Here is a 23,121-nt window from a genome sequence, read left to right on the forward strand (position 1 = left end):
AGCCAGCCACAGATCCAAGTTAACTGACCAACACCTCAGATCCATCCTGAGAGTCGCCACAACAAAACTAAATCCAGACTTTGATGCGCTGGCTAAAAAGGGAGACCAACAACACTGTTCCCACTGAAATTAAAAATAAGTTTCTTCGTTGTGTTATGTAAAAAATGCATTTGAAAATATTTTTCTCAATAAGCCTTACATGTTACATGTCATTTCTGTTAAGTGATGGACATGAGTAGTGCGCAGGTGCACGTACGTTCTCAAAATAAAAAATGCGCTCCAGATCAAATAACACGCTCCGCATACTGGCGCGCTCTCACTGTTCTGTCTTTGAGCTGGTCGTTGTTGAGTTTTGGCACAGGGGACAATTGAATAAGAAGGAGCAGGACAAGTAGACCTGCATCTCCTACCGTTTTTGAAATAAAGACAGTCAGGAGGAGAGTGATGATGATAATATCTTGAAGGATAACAGAATTTTCAGTGCTTTAAAATAATAACTGTTACTATTAAAAAAAGCTGTATTTTATTCATTTAATTTTCAGTGTTTTAAAAGTCATTTCAATAAATAGCTAAATACCATGGGACTTCAAAGACAGATATTTTTGTTGTAATGCATTTGTTCATTTTCAATTGAAATTAAAGCACATGTTTTCTACATATCCCACGATATTTTATTTTCTCTTATGAGGTGTATTACCAAAACACTCCGTCCATCTGCTCCTGGTCCGGCCCCCCTGTCAAATTTTAGAACCCTTTGTGGCCCACAAATCAAGAAGTTTGCCCACCCCTGCTCTAGCATTTGTGAGCATTTCCTAAATCAAGGCCGCTCCATGACTATCAGTTTTTCCCCAACAGTTCCAGAAACCATTGCTTCTTTCCTGTTGTTAATATTGGAAATGCAAGGCAGGAGGAGGCCATTTGGCCCCTCAGACCTATCCCACCAATTAACACGATGGCATGATAGAGTAGTGGTTAGTATAATACTACAGCAATGTCAGTGACCTGCATATGGTTCCACTGCTGTTTGCGAGGAATTTGTACCGTAACTGCGTGGGTTTCCTCCGGGTGCTCTGGTTTCCTCCATAGTCTAAAGAGGTATCAGTTAGTAGGGCAATTGGGCAGAGAAGGCTTGCTGGGCTGGAAAGGCCCGTTACCGTGCTGACTAAAGCTTCCATCAGTCAGGATCAACCATGGATGTTGTGTCCTAGCTGTCTAGATACACAAGACTGGGCAGTACGATATGGAGAGCGAGCTGTTGCCTACATATCAAGCTCCCCTTCTCTACATATCTGATGAACCCAAAGGAACAGCAGAGACTGATACAGTTTGGCACCAGCAGCATCACAGGAGTTGCCAGTCAGCTTTGAGCTCAATGTGGGACTAACTTAGGAACTCCAGCTCTGAATTTTCCCTCAGGATTAACTCCCGAAGCCTTCCCCATGATTGGATATAGCCAGAAGGTAGCAGAGGATTGAGTTCAGAGTTTTCCTTCTCCCAGATGAGCTGCCAACCACAGCTGACGAGCCCCAGCTGTCTGAGGCAACTGGCTTTGAGGCAACTTTGCTCCTTCTCCTGTCGGTAGAAACGGTTCTACTGGGCTTAGCAGCCAAACCATACCACGAAGGCCAGGAGCTGGAGTTGGCTGTCAGGGGCTTTTTGAGAAGTTTCCCATTGGAAGCATTTAACAGGAAGCGAGAGATTATCCCCCGACTATGTCAACCTGAAGGAACATGTGTCGCATATCTAAATAAATTAGATAAGTAAATAAGGCCCATCTATGCAGGCCTGAACTCCAACTCCTCTTCTGTGGCAGTTAATTGTAATCGCCAATAGCTTGGGTTCCTGAGTATAATATGGACCATTGATTTCGCAATCTACCTCGTTATGATCTTGCACCTTATTGTTTATCTGCTCTGCACTTTCTGTCTACCTGTTACACTTTATTCTGCATTCTGTTGATGTTTTACTTTGTTCTACCTCAAAGCTCTGTGTAATGACCTGATCTGTGTGAACACAATGCAAGACAAGTTTGTCACTGCACATATGACAATAATAAACCAATTTACAGATTTATCTATCTTCACCTTCAATATATCCAATGATCTAGCCTCCACCACCCTTAGGGGAAAGAATGTTTCAGAGATTGGGGTGGCATGTTAGCGTAGTGGTTAGCACAATGCTTTACAGTTTGTCTGACCTGGGTTCAATTCCCACTTCAGCCTGTAAGGAGTTTGTACGTTCTCCCCATGAACACGTGGATTTCCTCTGGGTGATTCAGTTTCCTCACACAGTCCAAAAACATACCACTTGGTATGTTAATTGGTCAATGTAAATTGTCCCGTAATTGGGCTAACGTTAAATCTGGGGTTTGTAGGTTGGCAAGGCTTGAAGGGCTGGATGGGCCTATTCTCTGCTGCAGCTCAATAAATAGATAAACTCACCTCCCTCTGACAGGAGAAATTTCCATACATCTCAGATTTCAATGACCATCACCTCAGTTTGTACCCATGATTTCCTTGTTCATGGAAACAAGAAAAACTGATTGGCTTGTCAGAGGCTGATGTGTGTGAGTCTGGGTCAGGGGATGTAGGTCAGAGGCCAATGTGTGTGAGTCTGGGTCAGGGGGTGTAGGTCAGAGGCCAATGTGTGTGAGTCTGGGTCAGGGGGTGTAGGTGGGAGGCCGATGTGTGTGAGTCTGGGTGAGGGGGTGTAGGTGGGAGGCTGATGTGTGTGAGTCCGGGTCAGGGGATGTAGGTCAGAGGCCAATGTGTGTGAGTCTGGGTCAGGGGATGTAGGTCAGAGGCCAATGTGTGTGAGTCTGGGTCAGGGGATGTAGGTCAGAGGCCAATGTGTGTGAGTCTGGGTCAGGGGGTGTAGGTGGGAGGCCGATGTGTGTGAGTCCGGGTGAGGGGGTGTAGGTGGGAGGCCGATGTGTGTGAGTCCGGGTCAGGGGGTGTAGGTGGGAGGCCGATGTGTGTGAGTCCGGGTCAGGGGGTGTAGGTGGGAGGCCGATGTGTGTGAGTCTGGGTCAGGGGGTGTAGGTCAGAGGCCGATGTGTGTGAGTCCGGGTCAGGGGGTGTAGGTCAGAGGCCGATGTGTGTGAGTCCGGGTCAGGGGGTGTAGGTGGGAGGCCGATGTGTGTGAGTCCGGGTCAGGGGGTGTAGGTGGGAGGCCGATGTGTGTGAGTCCGGGTGAGGGGGTGTAGGTGGGAGGCCGATGTGTGTGAGTCTGGGTCAGGGGGTGTAGGTGGGAGGCCGATGTGTGTGAGTCTGGGTCAGGGGACGTAGGTGGGAGGCCGATGTGTGTGAGTCTGGGTCAGGGGGTGTAGGTGGGAGGCCGATGTGTGTGAGTCTGGGTCAGGGGATGTAGGTGGGAGGCCGATGTATGTGAGTCTGGGTCAGGGGGTGTAGGTGGGAGGCCGATGTGTGTGAGTCTGGGTCAGGGGGTGTAGGTGGGAGGCCGATGTGTGTGAGTCCGGGTCAGGGGGTGTAGGTGGGAGGCCGATGTGTGTGAGTCTGGGTCAGGGGGTGTAGGTGGGAGGCCGATGTGTGTGAGTCTGGGTCAGGGGGTGTAGGTGGGAGGCCGATGTGTGTGAGTCCAGGTCAGGGGGTGTAGGTGGGAGGCCGATGTGTGTGAACCTGAGAGTCTGGGACCAAGGCTGGAGGCCCAGAGCTGGTGTGTCCCTGAGATGGATGTCTGACTCTGTGTGAGTGGACAGGTGAGAAAGGGGCTTGTTTAGCTCTGTTGTTCTGATGAACATTGTGGACATGCTAAGTTGGAACCAGAATGTGTGGGAGCACTTTTGGGCTGCCCACAGTACATCGTTAGGTGTGTTGGTTGTTAATACAAATGCTTATTTCACCGAATGTTTCAATGCAGGCGTGATAAGTAAATCTGAAACAAAATCCGAACATCTGTACAACCCTTTCGGATCTTATGTACACGGACACATCCCTCCCCAGCATCACTTGAGATATTGCCTCAAGAAGGCAAGATCTATCATCAAAAATCTCCACCAACCGGGCACAATCAGATTTATTATCTCTGACGTAGATGAGGAGAAACTTGCTTTTTCATGGCAGCAATGACATAAAATTACTATGGATTACAAAATTAATAAATTGTGCAATATAATGTATAACGAGCTTGTGCTCATGGACCATATAGAGATATGATGATGAGGGAAAGAAGCTGTTCCTGAGTCATTGATGCCATCGTCTCACAGCCACCATGGGGCAGGAGGAACAGAAGCCTGAAGCCCCACACCACCAGGTTCAAGACAGCTCCTTCCCTTCAACTAACCTGCAAAACCCTAATCCCTACTGCAGTACATCACCACTATGACCACATTGCATAATAATAACCTTCCTTAGCTGTAATTGTGGGGTTTTTGTATAATTATATTTTTGTTGCTGCTTTGTGTGATTTTCATTGGGGTGGACTAGCTCTGTGGCTTGAAGTTAACGAACCACACAGATCTAGATTGAACTGAACTGAATATTTCTGGACTGATTGGACAATTTGTGGTTTGGTGTTTTACACTCTGTGTTTTACACATTTTTTTTTGCTATTTGCACGATTTGTACTTTCTTTTGCATGTTGGGGGTTTGATGTTTCTCTTTGAATGGGTTTTCTGGCTTTCATTTTTGTTTTGTGGCTCTCTCTGGGAAGTTGAATCTCAGGGTTGTATACTGGATGCGTTCTTTGATAATAAATATATTTTGAAGATTTTAATTTATATTTTTCTTGTGAATGCTGCTTATCTGATACTCTGTAATGCTGCTGCGAGTTTGTTTTCCATTGTACAGGTGTACAAATGCACAGGTGACAATAAACTTTGCTTTATTTGTCACATATACTTCAAAACATCCAGTGAAATATGCCGTTTGCGTCCAAGATATGCCAGGGTCTGCCTGCAATTGTTGTCATGCTTCTGGCACCAACATGGAGTTGGTTGTTTTTGTACTTTTTAATAAGTTATTAGTTGAATTAATGCAAGACTAAAATCGTAGTTTTACTTGTAGTTTCTTTTTTACTGATATAATTTGCATTTTTAACAATTTGTATCTGAAACAAATTCATGATTTTTTTTCACAGTATGTGGAGGTCTGTCCCCATTTACTGGTAGAAACAGCATAGTAGTTACATAACGATTTGTTACCTTCTCATTTTTTGATTGGGTAAATGTTAACACATTACACACATGCTATGATTCAAGGATTGAAGGGATTGACATATGAGAAACATTTGGCAGCTTTGGGTCTGTACTCACCGGAATTTAGAAGAATGTAGGGGGATCTCATTGGAACCTACCGAATGTTGAAAGGACTAGATAAGGTGGATGTGGAGAGGATGTTTCCTGTGTGGGGAATATCCAGAACTAGAGGGCACTGCCTCAAAGTTGAGGAGCAACCCTTTAGAACAGAGGTAAAGAAGAATTTTTTTCTAGCCAGAGAGCAGTGAATCTGTGGAATTCTCTACCACAGACTGCGGTGGAAGCCAAGTCTGTGAGTATATTTAAGCCAGTTTATCGTTTCCTGATCAGTCAGAGCATCAAAGGATAAGATGAGAAAGCAGATGTGTAGGGTTCATTGGGATCTGGGGTCACCCATGATGGAATGGCAGAGCATACTCGATGGGCTGAATGGTCTAATTCTGGTCCTATATCTTATGGTCTTATGGATTTATGTTTGTGTAGCCTTTGATTGGTTTCTTGTTATCTGATAAATTTCTGTTACTTGGACTACAAAGGTGATAGATTTTTGCTAAAATACCATGTTTAATCTCTCCTTTCTCATGTGCTTCATCTGCTTTGTATCACTGTTCTTCTTTGCTTAGTATATATTCCTTTGTTTAAACTTTAAACAAATGATCGTGAAGAATCAAAGTCTTTCACTCTTTCTTGAACTAAGAGAACTACAGAATTGAAAAGTATCCAGATCCGGCAGTGTCCACAACTAACCTTCACCCTCGGACTGTGGGAGGAAACTGGAGCGTGTGGAGAAAACCCATACAGTCACGGGGAGACTGTACAAACTCCTTACAGACAGATCCTGATCTTCCAGCTGGCACTGTGAAGTGTTACACTCACCACTATCATGCCACCTATTTAACCGTGCATTTAACTGGAAGTAAAAGGTGTACGTCAAGGACTTACTTTGGACCAGGCCGGATCTCTTGCCCATTGCGATACCACTTCAAGTCAACAGTTGGATCTGCCAAATCGACCACGAACCGTATCTTGTCGCCCTTTTCCACCTGATACGCGGGATCCAGGATCTTTGCAAATGCTTTGTGTACAACGGGAGGAATGTGAGTAAGAGAAGGATGTGAGGCAAAGGCAATCCTTACACTCTACTGAAGGTTTGAAAACATTTGCACATAGGGGATACAATAGACAATAGACAGTAGGTGCAGGAGTAGGCCATTTGGCCCTTCTAGCCAGCACTGCCATTCACTGTGATCGTGGCTGATCATACACAATCAGTACCCCGTTCCTGCCCTCTCCCCATATCCCTTAACCCTGCTATCTATAAGAGCTCTATCTAACTCTCTCTTGAATGCATCCAGAGACTTGGCCTCCACTGCCTTCTGGGGCAGACCATTCCACATATCCACCACTCTCTGGGTGAAAAAGTATTTCCGCATCTCTATTCTAAATGGCCTATCCCTTATTCTTAAACTGTGGCCTCTAGTTCTGGACTCACCCATCAGTGGGAACATGCTTCCTGCCTCCAGTGTGTCCAATCCCTTAATAATCTTATATGTTTCAATCAGATCCCCTCTCCTCCTTCTAAATTCCAGTGTATACAAGCCCAGTCGCTCCAATCTTTCAACATATGACTGTCCCGACTGAATACGACTGAACTAGCCCACTGGTCACGGGGTATATTTTGGGTGCTCCATTTTAGAACTTTTATCTCCAAGACTCTGCAGATAAGTCAAACCCCAATGGTGGAATTTACATTTAGAGATTCGCTTCATTTGTCATAGGTACATAGAAACATTGAAACATACAGTGAAAGACATCATTTTTCTGTCAGTGACCAGACAGTCTGAGGATGTGCTGGGGCAGGCCGCAAGCGTTGCCACGCTTCCCAGCTCCAACATAGCATGGCCACAACTCACTAACCCTAAGCAGTACATGCTTTTGGAATGTGAGAGTGCCCGGAGGAAACCCACGCGTCATGGGGAGAATGTACAAACTCCTTACAGAGCGTGGTGCGAATTGAATTGAACCCCTCTCGGTGAACTTTGGTGCTATAAAATGATTGTGCTAACTGCTATGCTACCGTGTCACCATGAGAAGGAACAACCTTCTTGTCTCTAGACAACCATTGTCCACAAGTCCACAGAGTTAAAATCGACACTTATGTTGCTCTTTATCAGTGAGAGATGTTCAATCAGATCAGTATCCAACATAGCCTCAGTTTATACCAGCTGGCCCAATATAACGTTGTGTTCTGATTCCAAAATGGGGTGGTGGCAGTGCTATAGAGGCGATGGAAGGTAGCAGACCCGAAAGCTCTACAACAGCTTGTCAAAACTGCCCAACACATCTCCGGCACCAGCCCACCTGCCATTAAAACAATGCAGTTCATACAGAAAAGTGCTGGGAAAAAGCCAGCAATATCATGAAGGTTCCTACTCTCCCTGTCATGGACTGTTTGTCCCACTCCCATCAGGGAAGAAGCTACGTAGCATCCATGCCAGAACCACCAGACTCAAAAACAGCATTTTCCCCAAGCAGTAAAGATAATCAAAACCTCCAGCCACTAAACCACCCCTCCACACCCCCATCCACCACTACTCAATCATTTCCTATCAGAGTCACCTTATGTACAGACATTCCTGTGCCTAGCGAGACTTTATAGACATGCAATCAGTCTACAGTTCCTTAAAGTTATCATAGCTGAAGGTGACAATGGGGACAAGCTCTCACTACCTATTAAAAGGTGCCCAGTGCCTCAAATAGCCTCTGACAACCAAGTCCAGCTCCTGGCCTTCACGTATGGCTCAGCTACTAAGCCTAGCGAAACCGTTTTTACTGATGGGGAAGGGGCAAAGGTGGTTTACAGGGGCCCTAAAACCAGTCGTTTCGGGCAGATGGGGCTTGTCTAGGAGAAGGAAAACTCTGATCTCAAACCTTCACTGCCTTGCGGCTGTACTCACACATGGGGACGGCTTTGGGAGTAAACCCTGAGGGAAAACTCCAGAGCTGGAGTCCCTAAGGCAGTCCTACATTGAGTTCAACGCTGACTGGCAACTCCTGCAACTCTCGTGGTACCAAACTGGATCGGTCTCTGCCGTTCCTTTGGGTTCATCAGATATGTGAAGAAACGGGGCCTGCTACGTAGGCAACAGCTCGCTCGCTCTCCATATCATACTGCCCAGGCTTGTGTAACTAGACAGCTGGGACGCAACGTCCATGGTCAACTCTGACCAACAGAGGCCTCAGACTCAGTCTCACCTTATGTACCTGATTTATTTATACTTTTGTGTTTTTTTTATTATTATTGTGCTCTTTGTTATTTTTTATTATTGTGCCCTTTATGCTATTGTGTTTTTTTTTAGTCTGCATCAGATCCGGAGTAATAATTGTTTCGCTCTCCTTTACACTTGGGTTCTGGAAATGACATTAAACAATCTTGAACCTTGAGGGGTTGCTTAGGCACACAGACGTGCAGAGATTGCGAGGATTGCTGAGTATGTCTGCAGGAAAATGAATCTCAGGGTTGTATGTAGTGATGTATTTGTACTTTGAACTTTGGAGATGGACATTGTGTAGTCAGAATCAGATAGTTCAGCTGGCCATTTGATTGTTAATTTAACTGGTTTGGCACAACACCGTAGGCCACAGGCCTGTCCCTGAGCTGTACTGTTCTGTGTTCTCTACGGTACTTGCCAGCACTCTTCTTCTCTTCCCGCTTTATTCTCTTCAAGCGCTTCAGCAGACCCCTCAGGTCAGTGATACCGTGCTCAAAGGCGATCTTCTCATACTCGTGTGGCTGCGCGTTCTTCAGCAGCTCCCACACATCAAAATCAGGCTCCGTGCTCTCCTCCTTAATTTCCCTGGCAATGAGGACAAGGGAGTCAGTTCCACCTCACACTCTCCCTCGTCCTTCTCCTCACTCAGGCCTGCACCCTCAATCTCCTTCTCCCTTCTCCTCACTCAGGCCTGCACCATCACTCTCACTCACCCTTCCCCTCACTCAGGCCTCCACATTCCGTAAGACCTTTAGACGTAGTAGCAAAATCAGGCTATTTGGCCCATCGAGTCTGTTCCATCATTCCATCATGGCTGATGTAATATTCTTCTCAACCCTTTCTCCTACCTTCTACCAGTAACCTTTACTGCTCTGAACAATCAAGAACCCATCAACCTCAGCTTTGTACATACCCAATGACTTGGCCTTTAGGGCTGCCCGTGGAAATAAATTCCACAGGTTCATTGGATGAAGACATTCTCCTCATCTCTGTTCTAAAGGGATGTCCTTCTATTCTGAGGCTGTGCCCTCTGGTCCTATACTCCCCCACTATAGGAGACATCCTCTCCACATCCACTCTATCTGTGTCCTCTGGTCCTAGACTCCCCACTATAGGAGACATCCTCTCCACATCCACTCTATCTGTGTCCTCTGGTCCTAGACTCCCCCACTATAGGAGACATCCTCTCCACATCCACTCTATCTGTGTCCTCTGGTCCGAGACTCCCCCACTATAGGAGACATCCTCTCCACATCCACTCTATCTGTGTCCTCTGGTCCTAGACTCCCCACTATAGGAGACATCCTCTCCACATCCACTCTATCTGTGTCCTCTGGTCCTAGACTCCCCCACTATAGGAGACATCCTCTCCACATCCACTCTATCTGTGTCCTCTGGTCCGAGACTCCCCCACTATAGGAGACATCCTCTCCACATCCACTCTATCTGTGTCCTCTGGTCCGAGACTCCCCCACTATAGGAGACATCCTCTCCACATCCACTCTATCTGTGTCCTCTGGTCCGAGACTCCCCCACTATAGGAGACATCCTCTCCACATCCACTCTATCTGTGTCCTCTGGTCCGAGACTCCCCACTATAGGAGACATCCTCTCCACATCCACTCTATCTGTGTTCTCTGGTTCTAGACTCCCCACTATAGGAGACATCCTCTCCACATCCACTCTATCTGTGTCCTCTGGTCCTAGACTCCCCCACTATAGGAGACATCCTCTCCACATCCACTCTATCTGTGTCCTCTGGTCCGAGACTCCCCCACTATAGGAGACATCCTCTCCACATCCACTCTATCTGTGTCCTCTGGTCCGAGACTCCCCCACTATAGGAGACATCCTCTCCACATCCACTCTATCTGTGTCCTCTGGTCCGAGACTCCCCCACTATAGGAGACATCCTCTCCACATCCACTCTATCTGTGTTCTCTGGTTCTAGACTCCCCACTATAGGAGACATCCTCTCCACATCCACTCTATCTGTGTCCTCTGGTCCTAGACTCCCCCACTATAGGAGACATCCTCTCCACATCCACTCTATCTGTGTCCTCTGGTCCGAGACTCCCCCACTATAGGAGACATCCTCTCCACATCCACTCTATCTGTGTTCTCTGGTTCTAGACTCCCCACTATAGGAGACATCCTCTCCACATCCACTCTATCTGTGTCCTCTGGTCCGAGACTCCCCCACTATAGGAGACATCCTCTCCACATCCACTCTATCTGTGTCCTCTGGTCCGAGACTCCCCCACTATAGGAGACATCCTCTCCACATCCACTCTATCTGTGTCCTCTGGTCCGAGACTCCCCCACTATAGGAGACATCCTCTCCACATCCACTCTATCTGTGTCCTCTGGTCCGAGACTCCCCCACTATAGGAGACATCCTCTCCACATCCACTCTATCTGTGTCCTCTGGTCCGAGACTCCCCCACTATAGGAGACATCCTCTCCAATTCCACTCTATCTAGGCCTTCCAATATTTGATGGCTTCAATAAGATCCCACCTCCTCTCCAGATCTAACTTTTGATGTCAGATCCAGCTTTTATCTAACTGCATCTGGTCCTAGAGACTTCAGTTATCAATATCTGAAGCTTTGGAAATCTCCCCTCCTTCCTCCTTACCCACCGAACCTCAGCTCCCTTCTCCTTTAAGCAGCTCCTTCACTAAGCCCCCATCTACTCTCTCCTGAAATGGCCCAGAAAGTGAACTTGTCAGAGAGTTATAGAGTCAAACAGCACAGAAATTGACTCTTCAGTCCATTTTGTTCATTCTGGCCAAGATGCCCCCACCCCGCCTCCCATGTTTGACTCATACCCCTCCAAACTTTCCGAATCCAAGTGCCTTTTTAGTGATGCTGATATGCTTGTCCCAACCACTTCCTCTGGCAGCTCATTCCATATAATGAAAGGCCTAGATAGAATGGATGTGGAGAGGATTTCTCTTATAGTCGAGGAGACTAGGACCAGAGGGCACAGCCTCAGAATAGAAGGACATCCATTTAGAACAGAGATAAGAAGAAATTTATTTAGCCAGATGGCAGAGAACCTGTGAAATTCATTGCCTTAGATATCAGTGGAGGCCAGTTCATTGGTTATATTTAAATTGGAGATGACAGTTTCTTGATTAGTAAGGATGTCAAAGGGCATCGACCTACAGGGATTCTATAACTTCATGGGGAGAAAACAGCAGAATGGGATTGAGAGGGATAATAAATCAGCCATGATGGAATGGTAGAGATGACTTGATGGGCCAAATTCCTAATTTTACTGCGATGTCTTATGGTCTTATATGCACCAGTTTTGCATGGAAAATTTGTCCCTTGGGTTCCTATTAAATCTCTGCCCTCTGTCCTCGACCCTGTGTGCGTTCACTCTGAACATGCCCTCATGATTTTATACTCTGTGTAAGATTACCCCTAAATGTCCTACCCGCCAAGGAACAAAATCCTGTCCTTCCCAAGGTCTTCCTGCAGCCCATTCCTGGCAACACTGCAAATCTTCCCAGTGCTCTTCCCAGCTTAACGGCATCTTTTCTATAGCATGGTGAGCAAGATTCCAGACTACTCCAAAGGAAGTCTCTCCGGTACCGGTGCCATTAATAACTCACCTGTGTTTCAGCAACCCACTGAAATCAAGTTCTCCCGCATCATCCTGACCGTCGGCACCACTTTTAACAGAGGGAGAAAGAGAAAAGAATTGAAAGTTTTAGGAATTTAGTCAGAGAAATTGCAAAAGAAATAGAACGTTCACCCAGAGCAAGGTTCAAAAGGAACAATCACATTTCAGTTCATATAATTGAACTTGAAAGAGATTTGTCTCCCAATATTAGCTCAACCACCAGAATTCATAAAATCTCAGACAATGCCAAAGAAAACATGTTGAATATTACTTATATTTGCATTTGCAGTTTGTTGTCTTCTGCTCTCTGGTTGAACTTTTATTGATCCTGTTATAGTTAATATTCTACAGATTTGTTGAGTATGCCCACAGGAAAATGAGTCTTAGGGCTGTATATGATGGCATATATGTACTTGGATAGTAAAACTTCCTTTGAACAGATATCTTCTACACTAATGATGGACTCTTTATGTCTCAGTTGATGTCGTCAAGGCTCTTGTACTCTCACTGTAACTATAACAGTGTATTTTGCAATATGCTTTATTTTCATTTTAAACTTCCATGATCTTTCAAGAGGACCACAACCTTGTCGTGATTCGGAGGCTTTGCATGCCTTAATAACCCGGAGAGCTATGCTGGCAGGAGTCAGGCCTTTATGCTTTGGCTCTTGGTAGGGTCACCCATGCCAGACAGGTTAAAGGGTAGAGGCCAGACTGAGAGGGGTCCACCAGTCCTCCAGGTTCGAGGATTCAGCTCAGGGCTAACAACACTGACTGGTAAAACAGAACTGTTACAGAAACAGCAATGAAGAATCCTTCTACATCTGAGTGTGACGGTATTCCTGAGTCTCCACCTGGGACCCATGTGACTGACCGTAGTGAAAACCGAGAGGAAGCTATTGCATGATGAAGGAAGCCCTGAACAGCACCAAGACAAAGAACAGGATTACTTTCTGGAAGGATTGACAGAGGTGGAGGACCTTCATTGCTGCCCTAAATGTCAGCAGTGTAGGGTAGTTGTAGCAACAACAATAATACTCCCTCGATGCATTGATGAATGGAATAATCTGTATGGATTGCACATAAATTAATTTTCTCACTGTATCTTGGTACACGTGCCAATAATAGATACACAGTACTCCAGCAAGTACAGGCTCAGAACTATCAAGCTCTCTTCATACGTTAACCCTTTCGTTCCCAGGTTCATTCTCGTAAACCTCCTCAGATGTCAACCTCCCCTCTCTCTCTCTTTCTGCCCAAGCTGAAACACATTTTTTCTGACCTTTTCTAATATTCTAGTCCTCTCCACAGAGATGCTGCCTGACCTAAGGATTCCCAGCAACACACACAAAATGCTGGAGGAACTCAGGAGGTCAGGCAGCATCTACACTGAGGCCCTTCATCAGTGAATTCAGTATTTAAAAGATATCTGGAAGGTGTGTGGATGGGAGGGGCATGAAGGTTTCTGATCTGAGTGCTGGTTGATAGGACTAGGCAGAATAATTGTTTGGCACAGACTAGATGGGCCAAAGGGCCTGTTTCTGTGCTGAAGTGCTCTAGAAGAAAGGGAGCAGATTCTGGAATAAGGTGGTAGGGAGAGGGCAGGAGTACAAGCTGGCATGTGATAGGTGAAGCCAGGAGAGGGCGAAGGTGAGTGGGAGGGGAGGGTGGATGAAGTGAGAAACTGGGAGGTGATAGATGGAAATGAAAAGGGCTGAAGAGAAAGTCTGATAGGAGAGGAGGTGGACCATGGGAGAAAGGGAAGGAGGAGAGGCACTAGGGGGAGGTGATCCACACTGAGAAGAAGAGAAGGGGTGAGAGGGGAACCAGGAATGGGAATGGAAAAAGAGAGAAGGAAGGGGGCTGAAGGAAGGAATTACCAGAGGTTAGACAAATCGATAATCATGTCATCAGGATTTCCAGCTTTCAGTTTTAATTAATAGCAGTGTAGCGAGCAGATCTGATGACATGACAACAAGTCACAACACAGCAATCGTGAGATTAAAGTTTGCTAATTACAAGGGGAGAGCATCAACATTCGATTGTCAGAGAAAACAACTGCCTCACAAATATCATCAACCCTTCTCACCCTAGACCATCTCCCATTGGGCAGAAGAATCAAAAGCCTGAAAGCATGTAACACAAGGCTGACAGGTAGCTTCTAACCTGCTGTTATGACATGTGAATGGACTCTTGTATGATAAAGATAGATTCTTGTTCTCACAGCCCAACTCACTGTGACCCTTGCACCTTATTTGTCCCCCTGCACTGCATTTTCTCTGTAATAGTAACACTATATTCTGCATCACACACAAAATACTCAAGGGTCTCAGCATGTCAGACAGCATCTATAGAAATGAACAAACAGAAGATACCTTCTTCTCCAGCCCTTTACCTTTTCCATTTATCACCTCCCAGCTTCTTACTTCATCCCTGCTCCTTCCACACCCAGCTGGCTTCACCGATCACCTTCTGAATTGTCCATTCTCACTCCCTGCCTCCCCCACCTTCTTATTCTGACATCTTCCCCATTCCTTTCCCGTTCTCACGAAGAGTCGTGGCCCAAAACACTGACAGTCTATTCTCCTCCATAAAAGTTGCCTGACCTGCTGAGCTCCTCCAGCGTTTTGTGTGTCGATTTCTTGCAACTATGCTCTGCATTCTGTTATTGTACTACCTCAGAGTATGGAACCTTCTGTCCAGATGACACACAGAACAATGATTTCCTCAGTATCTCAGCACATGTGATGACAGTAAACCAATTACACCCATCCTTGTCTGGGGTTTGCCCAATATTTGAGTTCAGCTTCGCCAATAGTTGCACCTCAGCCGTCCTCTATAATAGTCCCACAAACCAGTGAGGTCAGGGCTGTTGGAGGGTGAGCCACAACTGCTGGTGTTACCAGTTAATTTATTAAGAATATGATGGAATTCCTGAGCAGCTTGGCCAGATTATGATGCTGTTTGTATACAGACATTTTTTACATCCCCATTATCCATTGCTGGCTGATGCAAAGACTCCACCCTCTTCCATGATGATATCTAGACAAAAAAATACCTCAAAACACTCAAGAGAAGCAGTCATAAAAAAAACGGCCACAGGAAGATTCTGTGTCCTGATTGTTAGTTGGAAGCAAGAATGGTGAGAAGAAAATCACTGGATGTGATTGCACAAGTTTAAGTAGAACCTTTTAGCATGAAACCTGATACACAAGTCACATCGGTTTTCTTAGCTCTTCCTGACGCTACGAGGTACTGATCTACAACATCAGTATCTTGTCAGACAGGTGTGGAAGTGTACTCATAACGTGGACATTATGGTACACAAAATTTTTTAAAAAAAGATCATTAGTACGATTAGTCAATTGCCCAGCAAATTGATCAATGAAGATTCATGATCAGGAACTCACGGAGTGATTTCACGGCTGAACCGCCTGTACCCAGACTTGGTGCACCTGTGCTCAATATTACATTTAATAAACAAAATACGGTTAGTGACAAGGCAGGCAATGGGACCTCGTCACTTCAAGAGTCAAGTGTCAAGAGAGTACGGCAGCAGCCATTAATTTCTGGTTAACATTGTCGCGACATCATGAGAAAGTCCTACTGGACTGTGGGGAGACCATGTTAAGCAGGCCGGCCTCTTTACCACCAGACAAGACAATTAAAATGAAGATTACTTATAAGATTACTCTCTTACACTATCCGTATAAAGATGTTCAGAAAGAATAAAGAATTTTTCTCCTTCCCCAAGAGTCACCGTGGTACAGAAGTCTGAAACTGTTCCTTACCTTACTGGCGCAGACCTATGATTGAAAGAATAAAGAAACAAAAGATTTTCTTAGAGATGAGCATGGAGGATATGTAGACTAGCAAAGAAAAGGCAATTAGAAGCCCTTAAATGCCACCAGGCAATCGGGCAAGCAAGATTAATCAAGACCCAATTAAATAACCATGCATAAACCTGACCTATTCGCCAAGATGCACCAGCTGCCCACCAGTCACCCTTAGCTCACCCTTTCATATTCACCCACCCGTCCATCAACCAATCTTGACCAGTCATGCAACACTCGAGACCCACCCATGAACTCTGACCCATCCACCAACCAACCAACCAAAATTTGCCACTGATTCTTAACTCACTCATCAATCAACCATCCAAGACCCTCCCCAAATGACAATGACAAGTTCTTTCCAAGGATGTTGCATGTCTTGAATTCAATCTGTGACCATTATAGATGAGAAGCCTCTGTTCTCCCACTGGAGAGGTTGGTGTTTCCTTCCAGCTGACCACATTGTCTCACTGTCTGGAATAGCTTCTTTCTGATTTTTCATTTGCGTTCCAGCAAATTTCCTGCATACTTTTGAGATTCCCCTCAAAGTTGTCCAAAAAGTTCAATTATCCCTCCCTGCACGAAATTAGCTGTGCTGGGCACAAGGTATCTGGGTGCATGATGTGGGCTCACAAGGTACACTGTGCAAAGACTTGGAAGCCGGATTCTAAGAGTTTTTCTACTTGTGACAGGAAATTGACACCTTGGCCTAGACATGGGATGTTCACTCAAGGCAATGTTCATAATCAGGTGTTCCACTGCTGTCTGCCTTGAATGTCTACATCTGCACACCTACAGGATACTTGTCACTTCAGTGTTAAATAGCTGGTGAATGCTCCAACTCTGTAGATCACCGAATGGTTGCATCTTCCTCTGGCTGGGAGGCACCAAAGTAGAGGATCGGAAAAAGCTGTAGATAGTTGTAGACTCAGCCAGCTCCACTGTGGGTACAACCCTTCCTTCCATCAAGGGCATCTTCATAAGGCAGTTCCTCAAAACGGCAGCATTTACCATGAGGACCCTCACCATCCAGGATAAGCCTTCTTGTTGTTGTCATCAGGGAGGGGGTACAGGAGCATGAAGACCCTCTCTCAATGCTGTAGAAAGAGTTTCTTCCCCTCTGCCATCAGATCTCCATGAACACTACCTATTTGACTCTTTCTTTGCACTCTTTTTTATTTATTGTTATTTTAAATTACAGTAATCTTTTGTCTTGCACTGCATGCTGCTACAAAACAACGAATTTCACTACATGTGTCAGTGATTCTGGCTGTTCTGAGTTCCCACTTGGGGCTTTCTGACCTTGCTTCAGATCTTGGGTTTTGCCAAGTTCTGGTTCTCGTGATGCCACGTTCCAGAAGCTCACACTTCTCAACGTGGTCTCTGATGACCTTTCGCACCAGGGCTCAGTGCACCTCTTTGCATTCCTGTACCAATTCACTCTGCTCCTCCATCCCTCCCTATGTCACAACGCCTGAAGCTGGTCAAGACACTGAAAGCAATTCTTCTCTATCTGATGTTTCATAGAACATAGAGCAGTACAGCACATCACAGGCCCTTCAGCCCACGATGTTGTGCCAGCCTTTTATCCCACTGTAAGATCAATCTAACCTTCTCTCCCGTATAGTCCTCCATCTTCCTATCATACCTGTGCTTATCTAAGAGTTTCTTATCTAGAAGTAACTGCCTTACTATCACCCCTGGCAGGGGTGTTCCACGTACTGACAACTCTCTGTGAATTAATGCCTAGCTCAAACATCTCCCCTATACTTTCTTCCAATCACCTTAAAGATCTATCTCAATTGATTTTCCTGAGCATAAGAGGTTTGCTCTCAGTGGGACAGGAAGCACAGAATGCAGGTGAAAGTGGCTCAAAGAGGCACTGATTCAGAAAGCGGCAACAGTGATCAAAGATCCCCACCATCCAGACCACGCCATTATCTTCAGTTCCTGTTGGGCAGGAGGTACAGAAGCCTGAATTCCCCCACTACCAGGTTCAGGAACAGCTACTTCCCTAGAACCATCAGATCCTTGAACTGACCACTACAACCCACTGTTAATCACCATGGACTTGTTTCTGACTGTGCCTGGTCAAACTCAAGATGTTAGTTTTGTATTTTCCTCATTACACTTCTATCAAGTCACCTCTCATCCTCCTATTCTTCCAGAGAGAAAAGTCCTAGCTCATAACTCAACCTTTCCTTATAACGTTCATGACCTTTGCTCATATGTTTCATGGCTGTCTGCCCATACCTTGCCCTGTTCTTTATGAGAAACTGTGATCTTCTGGTGTAGGAGTCAGTGGACAATCCTAGAGGAGGAATCAGTGGACATTCCTTTACACAAAGACTGGAGAAAGTCTGGAGATTGCTCCTTAACAAGGTTGGTAGAAGCTGGAGGTCCATTGGAACTTTCAGTCAAACAGAATGAGGTGCTGGATGCTCCCCTCCTCTGCTTTGAAGATGGTGCATGGATGGTTGACTTCGCTCCCCACAGGTACCAAGACCTCATTCTGTTGAGGCTGCTCCTCAAACTCTGGATGCACTTTATACTTTCTGCCCCCCTGCCCCCGATCTACGGGAACCCTATATGGAGGGTGCAGGTTATTGTAACACATCAGTGTCAGCCAACGGGAAGCCCAATCTCACTGGAAGGAGCAGTGAAACAGCTCCATTGTGAACTTGAGAAGGTGAGACTCCACAACAGCTACACCATCTACAGGCATCTTGACGTTGACATGCCTGCCCGTTTCAAACAGGAAAGGAAAAGTGAGGAAGGGAAAGTTAGGGAAGGGAATGCAATAGTGAGTATTTCTCCATCCTATCAATTGTGTAACCATCAACCCCAGGACACCCGGACCTTCTCTCTAAAGAGGAGAGGGAGTGAATTCCCCCGATTGGGGCATTTGTTAGGGTATCTCCTCACCATCTGCTCCTGGTTCTGAACAGGGTGACCATTCTCAGATCCGGGCTGTGAGCAGACTGCCTGCTCCCTAATTCCGAGGGTATTTCCCTACAGGGAAGAAGGGAGAGCACGTGGTTTCACTGGATTTCTGGGGGCTGGAGTGCATCAGGACAGGGATGGCCATTTTTAATTTGAGAACTGAGTAAATGTTCCAATGGAAGTTAAATAAAATAAAAAAATAAACTTCATTTGTGAAAAATGTAACATGTACTTGTCAATTAGAGGGCCGGTACAGCAAATTAGTAACTGCACTAACTTTTCACTGCGTCCATTCACTGAATTCTCTAAAACAACATTGTTGCTCAACCAGAACGTGACTGAAAGATTCCAAGAGTGTGTCCAGAGGGGAAGAGACTGTCACCAGTGAACCAGTGACAGGAGACACAGGTTCAAAACCAGAACCAGGAAGAAGATGAAAATTACTTTTAAATGGCAGCTTCTGGGATATTTAATTAATCTGTTGCCTGCTTGAAGGGGAACTTTCCAAAATTGAACTGGATGGTGTACAACTCCGATCATCTGACAATCTACAATCTCGATGGTTCTGTATCTGTTTCAGTGGGACTCCATTTTCCACTCTTCTTCTCACTGCCTGGAGCCTGTTCTCCACTCTTCATCTCACCTGGGCCTGGTCTCCACTCTCCCTCTCAGCCTTCAGGGTCTGTTCCCCACTCTCCCTCTCACCCTTGGACATGCTTCCAATCTTCATCTCACTCAGGGTGTACAATTCCCAACCCTTTCTCTCTCTCACTTCCTGGGATTGATCCCCACTCACTCTCTCACTCTGGGCCTACTCTCCCTCCCACCCTTGGACCTGTTTCTCACTTTCACTCTCATCTGGGCTTTTCCCTCTCTCCCTTTCTCTCTGGGCCTGTCTCTACCCTCCTTCTCAACCTGGGGCCTGTTCTTCACTCTCCTTCTCACCCTTGGGCCTGTTTCTCACTTTCCCTCTCACTGCCTGGGCCTGTCCCCAATGTCCCTCTCACTCCGGTCATGTTCCACTCTCTCTCTCTCTCTCACTCCATGCCTGTTATTTACTCTCCTGCTCATCCTGGGGCCTGTTCCCCACTCTCCCTTGCCCTCTGTTTCCTGTCATCCCTTTAAACATCTTAAAAATGTAACATCTTTAAAAAGGGTGAATAAAAATTGTGTTATATTATGAACAGAATATCTGGCAACCTAGAAAATCCATTTTAACACTTTCACCCATGCCCTGAGAGTGACAGTAAGGTAGTCTAGTTATCCTTTAAACATAGATTGTGTAACTATTTCACACGGGTGTATTGTGGAGGGGGGGGGGAATGAGAGGAAGAGGAAGGTATTGGGGTGGCAGAATGGGATAGGGCTGTTGTGGGGAAGAAAGAGCACCAGGGAACACAGTTGTCAGTTGTATGAAAGACTTCACATCAAGGAATAACGAGAGTTTGGTGTACTGCGGAAGTGCTGATGTAGTTTACCTGCGTTTAAAAGCAGCTCGGATGTCAATCTGCTGAACCTCTGGGGCTTCTGAAAGGAAAATACACACAGGGTGAAACGTCAGAGTCAGGTTTGTTATCAATGACGTACAGTATGCCGTGACGTTGTCATTTTGCAGCAGCAGTGCACTGCAAGGGTTAAATGTGACTCCAAGTTACAATAAGAAATACAACAAAATAATTCAGTAGTGAAGAAAGGGTGTACAATAGTGAGGTAGTGTAGTGCTCACAGACCATTTGGTCCCTAAGGTTGTCATAGCCAGGAGTGATAGTGGGGATAAGCTCCCACTGCCTATAAAGTGCTCCAGATGGCGTGCGACTCTAACTGCCTTTGACACCCAAGTTCAACTCTTGGTCTTCACGTGTGGCCTAGCTACTAGGTCCAGTGGAGTTGTTTCTACTGACAATAGAAGGGGCAAAGTCGGACCTCTGGCACCTCAAAACCAGTTGCATTGGGCAGGTGGGGGTCGTCAGCCTTGGACGGCAGCCTGCCCAGGAGAAGAAAAACTCTGATTTTAAATCTCCGCTGCCTTATGGCCATACCCACCCATGGGAAAAGCTTCGGGAGTAAACCCCGAGGAAGAAATCCGGAGCCAGGGTCCCTGAGGTAGTTTGATGTTGTTTACAACTTCACTCTGGCAACCTCTGCGACGATACTGGTGCCAAGCTGTATCAGAGCTTGCCCTTCCCTTGGATACATCAGTAACGTGGAGAGGGGAACCTGCTGCATGGGCAACAGCCGGTTCTTCAAATCTTCCCTGGAGAGGACGCAGACCACCAGAGGCGCAAACCCATAATCCCCTGGGTTCGATGGCTGCCGATGATGACAATGATGATAGGCCATTTAGAAATCTGATGGCCTCATTTTCCTAAAGGGATGCAGCCCTCACTATGTAAGTCCACAATCTGGAGAGCCAATTTTGAGGATCGATAGATTTAAAAAAAAAATAGAGTCATAGAAAAGCACAGCAGAGAAACAGGCCCTTCAGTCCATCTAGTCCGTGCTGAAAACTATTTAAACTGCCTACTCCCATCAACCTGCACTGGGAACATAGGCTTCCATACCCCTACCATCCATGAACCTATTCAAACTTCTCTTAAACATTGAAATCGAGCTTGCATACACCACTTGTACTTTCAGCTCATTCCACATTCTCATAACCCTCTGAGTGAAGAAGTTTCCCCTCATGTTCCCCTTAAACTTTTTGCCTTTCACCCTTAGCCCATGATCTCTGGTTGTAGTCCTACCCGACCTCAGTGGAAATTTTAAAACAATGTTGCTTGCTGAAGTGTCCATGGCTGTAACTGGATTTCAGCAGTAGCTGTCCCAAATAGGAATGCTTAATGATTCTGTTTGTAGTTGCACACGAAGAGTCACCATTTATTGGCACCATCTTTTCTTTTTCATAATGACAAAGACCATTTACTCTTCGAGTCTCTGCGGACCACTTGTAAATCTGTTTAATGGAGGAAGTTGGTACATATTGGTACAGAGAAGGAAGAGGCCCTGACCAGAATGTGCCAAGAACATTTCTCAGAACCTCTGTGTTGCCCAGGGAGTGTGTAAGAGAATGGTACTGAAAAGAATAATTGTCCTGTTCATGGGAAGATGGCTGGGAGCAATTTCTGTGCTCTGGATTTTTTGTAGTTTGGCATGAGGAAGGTCCCATAGTGCTGTGTATTTAATATTTCAATACTACTGGAGTAATATATTCTTCTCCATTTAAGTAATTCATTACGCATTATATGTATGAATAAGTGAATTGCATACATCATCACAATACCACGTGATACGTGCGTACTATACTTAAAGCAAAGGCCAAGTTATACGTATTTTGGACTCCACACATATTCCTTTGAATTAACTTAATGTTTTGAAGTTAGAAAACTCAACAAAAAGGAGCTGACTAAAGAGTTTACACCTGTAAATGGAATTTTACGATAAATTTCCTCACCTTTGACTTCCAGGTCAAAGGTACAGCTGTCAAACTTGTCCTTCCAGGTCACCTCACAGCGATAATTTCCAGCATAGTTCTCCTTCGCTTTGATAATTTGCATTTCAAAAGTGTGAATCTGTAATTAAAGAAAAGAAGATTTTTTTGTACAATGGGAGGGTGAGAGGTTTGCTCACAGTGGGACGTGAAAGCACAGAAAGCAGGTGAAAGTAGCTCAGAGAGGCAATGCCTCAGAAAGACCCCCACTATCCAGACCAGGCCACCTTCTCACACCTACCATCAGGCAGGAGGTACAGAACCCTGAGGCCCCACATCACCAGGCTCAGGAACAACTACTTCCTTTCAACCATCAGGTTATTGAATCGACTGACACAACCCTAACTCTTCCTCAACAACGGAACATTACAGATCAACTCTTGCACTACCATGGATGTGTTTATTTATTAAGTTTCCACCTGTATGGAGGGGGCACTGCTCAGGACTGGAAAAAGTTGAAAAAAGTTGCAACCTCAGTTAGCTCCACCATGGGAACCAGGCTCACCAGCATTGAGGACACCTTCAAAAGTCGATGCCTCAGGAAGGTGGTGATGCACCATCAATAACTCTCTGAGATGTGAGGCGAGATATAGGCTTTTATTGACTGGAAGAAAGAACAAACAGCAATTGACCACCATGCTACATCCTGGAGACTGAGGGCAGGGCTCAGGCCCCAATCGCCTTTATACCGGGGTCTGTGGGAGGAGCCGCAGGAGCAGTCGGCGGTGGGGGGGGGGGG

The 23,121-nt window shown here is 45.8% G+C and overlaps 1 protein-coding gene across 4 annotated transcripts in view; it reads right to left on the reverse strand.

Annotated features, from left to right (window-relative positions):
• The window catches only part of mybpc1 (myosin binding protein C1), a 132,520-nt gene that overhangs the window by 52,296 nt on the left and 57,103 nt on the right, over positions 1-23,121 (reverse strand). For all 4 annotated transcript variants that reach the window (XM_059978534.1, XM_059978532.1, XM_059978531.1 and 1 more), the window contains 6 exons: positions 22,347-22,464; positions 20,374-20,422; positions 15,911-15,925; positions 12,110-12,169; positions 8,906-9,072; positions 6,158-6,290 (listed from right to left, as the gene is read on the reverse strand). In XM_059978534.1, the coding sequence (XP_059834517.1) occupies positions 6,158-6,290; positions 8,906-9,072; positions 12,110-12,169; positions 15,911-15,925; positions 20,374-20,422; positions 22,347-22,464 (542 nt within the window). The remainder of the gene's footprint in view (positions 1-6,157; positions 6,291-8,905; positions 9,073-12,109; positions 12,170-15,910; positions 15,926-20,373; positions 20,423-22,346; positions 22,465-23,121) is intronic.

The sequence above is a fragment of the Hypanus sabinus genome, chromosome 8, assembly GCF_030144855.1.
Source record: "Hypanus sabinus isolate sHypSab1 chromosome 8, sHypSab1.hap1, whole genome shotgun sequence".
Classification (NCBI taxonomy): domain Eukaryota; kingdom Metazoa; phylum Chordata; class Chondrichthyes; order Myliobatiformes; family Dasyatidae; genus Hypanus; species Hypanus sabinus.